The 5,249-nt window shown below is 33.5% G+C and overlaps 1 protein-coding gene across 3 annotated transcripts; it reads right to left on the bottom strand.

Annotated features, from left to right (window-relative positions):
• Positions 1–902: 902 nt before the first annotated feature.
• On the bottom strand, positions 903–4,633 carry LOC121245001. 3 transcript variants are annotated; one of them, XM_041143265.1, is made up of 7 exons: positions 4,039–4,632; positions 3,176–3,233; positions 2,748–2,828; positions 2,570–2,605; positions 2,069–2,308; positions 1,811–1,952; positions 903–1,452 (listed from the first exon to the last, which is right to left on the bottom strand). In XM_041143265.1, the coding sequence occupies exons 1-7, from the start codon at positions 4,215–4,217 to the stop codon at positions 956–958; spliced, it is 1,233 nt and encodes a 410-aa protein (XP_040999199.1). In that variant the 5' UTR covers positions 4,218–4,632; the 3' UTR covers positions 903–955. The 3 variants fall into 3 exon arrangements, with proteins under 3 accessions (XP_040999199.1, XP_040999200.1, XP_040999201.1); XM_041143266.1 differs by lacking the exon at positions 2,748–2,828 and having other exon boundaries at positions 4,039–4,633; XM_041143267.1 differs by lacking the exons at positions 2,570–2,605; positions 2,748–2,828 and having other exon boundaries at positions 4,039–4,633.
• Positions 4,634–5,249: the final 616 nt, after the last annotated feature.

A 5,249-nucleotide genomic window follows, 5' to 3' on the forward strand; every position in this document is an offset into this window, starting at 1 on the left:
TAGTCCAAATATGAGAACAACTTGTCAAGAGCTTGATGACATATGACCTGGTTCTCTAAATGAAAAACCTGAAATTGAAACCCCCATTCCCATTGTATAAACAATATATATATATATATATATATATATATATAATATATGAGACCAACTAGACGGGGATTTCCGGAATTATGTACTCTTAATTTTTCGCTTTGTACTATTATGTACTTGGGCTGTGTTTAGATGTTAAGCTGAACTGAGTTGAGTTGAGATGATAAAATATTATTTTTTAATATTATTATTATTTTAAAATTTAAAAAAGTTAAATTATTTATTATATTTTGTATTAAAATTTAAAAAAATTATAATAATGAGTTGAAATGGATTTGGTAACCAAACGTACCACTCCATTGTTGTGATTTTTTTTACTTTACTACATCCTATTTTATCCCCAAAAGAGGGAAAAAAAAAACAGCCAAAGAAGGGGAAAAAAAAAAAGAGCTTAAAATTATGTCTTAGGCCTCGTTTGTGTTTGTTTGCGTAGATGAGAGATGAGATGATATGAGTTGAAATAAAAGTTAAAAGTTGAATAAAATATTATTAAAATATTTTTTTAATATTATTTTTATTTTAAAATTTGAAAAAGTTTCATTGTTTATTTTATTTTTTGTGAAAATTTAAAAAAATTATAATGATTAAATGAGATGAGATAAGATTAAATGAAAAGTTTTGTAAAGTAAACGGGCCGTGTTCTTATTGACTACAAAAACAGCACATCACTCTCTTTGCAACCCCATTATATATCTCTCTTCCGGGTCTTCCCCCTTTTTGTCTACCCGGACTCTCTGCTGAGTCCATGAGCAGAGTGCATTGGATCTAGAAAGAAGTCTATTTGCAAGCCTATTTTTTGTGTCGCAAAACTCTTTGGACCAAAGATCAGCTTCATTCATAAAAGGGTGAACCTGTCATCTAGAGATTAAAGTCTAGAGCGACGCATGCATTTGATGGGATTAAAAGGAGCATTCTTCTTTGTGGGAAGAAACCAATGACCATTTGAAGGACTGGATTTGAGATCCCAATCTTCGACATTCTTGGGAATACAGACATCAAAAAGCATTTGACCAAGGACACCATGAACACTAATGCTTGGTAGACTATGCAGATGGATCAAACCTTGCTTATGTTCATCTTGCATTGAACCAACACCTTTTCCATTGCAATACTCCATTGAAGTGGGTAAGAAGTAATTGTCACTTGGTCCGGTAACAACTTTGCGAAAGCTATTCGAGTTCTTTGTTGCTGCTTTCCTGAGGTCACCATAGATTATTGGCTCAGGGATCTCATCCCCTGTTCCCTCCATGCCCATCCTTTCTCCATCAAGTCGAGTTGTTCTCAGAGAATAAACTTTAGCTGCCTTACCAAGAAGCTCGGTCAAGGCAGCTTTGTATTCAATTGGATAATGCCAAAAATGACCTGGGACAAGATCAAATCACACAATATCATTTAAGAATATCATGGGAAGGAGTATTCGGAAATGAAACCAGGTTCGGTTTCATGAGAAATGGGAAGAATAAACCAAGCTCTGATTATGTCTTTGTCAATTTGTCAAGGAAAAACAAAAAGAAACAAAATTTTAAATTGTATCATAAGCAGGTACATGCTTACGGGTTACTACCCAATTTTGTATATAAATGATGTCTTCCTTTTGAATTTGCAACACTGAATGTGTATTTGAGCGCATTCAGGATGTAACTGGGACGGTTTCAGCACTATTCAATATATGTAAGATAGTGTATGTTAACTAACACAGACATTAAGTTTAGAAACAGACCTACGTGAGGAGAGTCTTTCCACTTCACCAGCTTAACATCACCCCCAAGCTCTTGAATTCGTTGAGTAAAATTGCATATAACTTCGCAAGGAGCAAGATCATCATTTTCAGAGCAAAAAATGAGATATGGGGCCTTCATGCCCTGTAGAAAAACAAAATTCGATAAATGCAGAAGAAAATGAAGTAAAAATGTAAGGACGGTAAGTTCTCACACTAGGAAAAAAAAAAAAAAAACAATAGTAATTCCCCCATACTTACAATAGAAGAGTACAGAGTCTGCCAATATTCAGCACGCTGTGATTCAAATCTGCTGAGAAAGAGGGTATCAAGACCAGAAGAAATGCTGTGGGCAATCCATGATGCTAACCGTGGTGGATGGGACATTTTGAGAACTGTTGGGTGAAGAACAAATCTTGTGCCCAAATCGCTGGTAAAATCAACTGGACTGGAATCATAGATATGACCAGATATGCAGTATCTAACCAGTCGGAAGTCATCCTTCACGAGAAAATAATAATAATAATAATAATAATAATTATATTTGGGTGCTGAAGTTCTTAAATCAAGTGAGTTCCAAAGTTCTTAAATCATGTGAGCAGCAAACATGTTTGCCCCCACCATATAAAGCCGGCTGGAAAATAAAAATAATAATAACAATAAAGAGTTTCTCCTCAATATGCATTTTAATACAATGGAGACTACTCTCTGCTTGATTGCAAAATAGAAGGGGGAGGAGTGTAGAAGAAAATAAGAGAATACCAGATTTTCCTGTCCTTCACACTTTCCATCAATTATCTGCCACAAAAGATAAATCCTTTTACTTTTCTATCTCTAAAGGATTTTTTAATCTCTTATAGCTGCACTGATACCTTATACCTACTGAGAAGCTGTTTTCAAACTCACATATAAAGACCGCCTTTACTTTAAAAGAAATTACCTGAAGAACCTTGTACATGCAAGCTTTAGGACCACCAGAAAAAGAAGCAAGGACTACAGGGCATGGACTAATCTTTAGCTCCTACACATCCAAAATACCAGAAAAGGCATTTATCAGATGACCTTATCCAATGGATGAAACTTGCAAAAACTTGAGCATGAAGAGCACTAAAGCTTACTTCTTGAAAAGTAATATAGAGTGCTACCTTAGTTTAAAGGAAACATTTGGTTCTGGAATGAAATAATACAAAACAAAAAAGATAAAAGATTCTATAAGTCGTTGCTTTCCTAATTTTGGACCTGGCCAAATCGATGGCGGCGTTGAAACTGAAACAGTTCCACAAGCATTCAATAAGAAAAGGTTAAAGAAACAACTGAATAAAAGCTTTCATCACCTGTTATTGTAGGATAACTAAAATAAGCACTGACCTGAGCAAGTTCATTGAGAACATGAACTGCTAGAGTTGTGGCCTTTTCAGGGAAAAACCTGCAGAGATAACAGATGAGGTCCAAAATCAATATCACATTAAAAATAAAAAATAAAAAATAAAATAGAAAAGAGGAATTACAAATTTCATCTTTTAATTCTGGTGCCAGAAAATGAATACACGGGAAAAACAGTAGTCACTTCAAACAAACATATCTAAGATTATCGAGTCGTCAAGCAATAATACTACAAATGAAATTTGTCAGAACAAAATCATTAATATAAGAATTGCATAGGTGCTGGTCAAAAACATAAGATAACAGATCCAGTCTTTCGCTAAGATTTTAAATAGCTGTCCTGATTCAAGTTGTAATTTTTTGCAACTGAATTTGACATAAATGATTCATTGTTCAAAGAGATACCAATATCCCCGTGCGCATGCAATGCTTGTGTTGTCAGAACCCATGTCTCAAGGCAAGATCAGCAGGGGCGCATACATATCTCAGTATAAATCGAAAGGACCTTTGTTTACTTGCAATATATTGAATCAACTACCGTTAAGAAGAATCATGCATTAGAGAGTAACCCAAGTCTCATCCAAAGCAACCCAATTTAGAGTCTAGCCAATAAAGCTCTAATTTACTGAAAAAATAGAAGAACAGGCTCTAGTCTTTTCACAATTTTTATGAACAATAACCAGGTTAGCTAACTTTCATCGATTAAAAAAATCAATATTTCAGCAGCAAGGTGTAAATTTCCCACTAAAACAGCTTATTAGTAACCCGCCAATCTAACCCCAAACGCTCAATCTCACAGATTCAGATATAAAACGTAATAAAATCCAGAAACAAATAAGTGAACTCACATATTAAGAAACTCAGAATGGCAGACAAGTGAATTCCATCCCAAAGAAGCGTAGAGCTCTACGTAGCTCTTCACATGCCTCTCCTGGCTCGACATCCATGCGAATACCACCACTATCCCCTCTACTTTCCCACCCTTTTCCTTTCTTCCCCAATAACATCTGCCCCCAAATCCCCACATTTCCTCCTTTTTCTCCTCTTTTCAGGAACTCAAATTCCTGGAATACATTTGCCAATTTCTGTACTGGGACACACTTATAAAAAAAAGTGGGAAAATCTCACCGCGGTGAAGCGAACTTCGACTTTTATCAATGGAGTAAAGAAAACAGAGCGGTACTAACAATTGGGCAGAGAAGATGACAGAAAGCTCTCTGTTTTTTAGCAAAAATTATGCAGCCGTTTTCTTTCATAAGCAACGGACGAACATGATAAGATACAGTCATTAAGATAAGATTATGTCTTTTGAATAATTTATTTTATAATATGTTTTTTTCTTCCTCGGCAATTTTGTGGATATGCTCGTTGAGATTAGATGGTTGACCCAAAATCCTGAACGCTGGAGACGTGGAAGAAGTCTTGACAATGGCTTGAACTGGGATTGATGATGAACACTATAAGAACTGGTTTATTAATAATAGGTTAATCGGGTTAAAACAGATTAACCTATTAAGACACGATTTATAAACTGATCTATTATGTATGAATTTGTTTTACACAAAATCAACTCGTTTTGATCCATTTATAATTTATTTCAAAATTAAAATTTTATTATTGCAAGTTATAATATCGTTATTTTTTAGTTATTTCTTAGAATGTTTATGGTTTTATTGTTGGGATTGTAACTTTAGATTTATGCTTATATTTGTTATTGTACTGTTTGTAATATTTATTTTATTATTTGTTAAAATTTTAAAAATATTGATATATATTTTTTAAGTTATTGTGATTATTAATAAATATAAATTTAACTTTTATATGAAATTATGTTAATCAGGTTAAATGAGTTATGTGTTTTAGTTCAATCCATTTACACGAAACAGACAAATCTAAATAAATCATGTCGTATTAACATATTTCTAATTACTTGTTAAATGAGCAAAACATGTAACACTATACGACTTGTTATTTAAATGAGTTGAATTATGGTTTGAAAGTTTGATACGTTTAATTTAATAAGTTAGATTCGAATTGATATATATAATTGAATGTTCAT

Source organism: Juglans microcarpa x Juglans regia, chromosome 8S (genome assembly GCF_004785595.1).
Source record: "Juglans microcarpa x Juglans regia isolate MS1-56 chromosome 8S, Jm3101_v1.0, whole genome shotgun sequence".
NCBI lineage: Eukaryota > Viridiplantae > Streptophyta > Magnoliopsida > Fagales > Juglandaceae > Juglans > Juglans microcarpa x Juglans regia.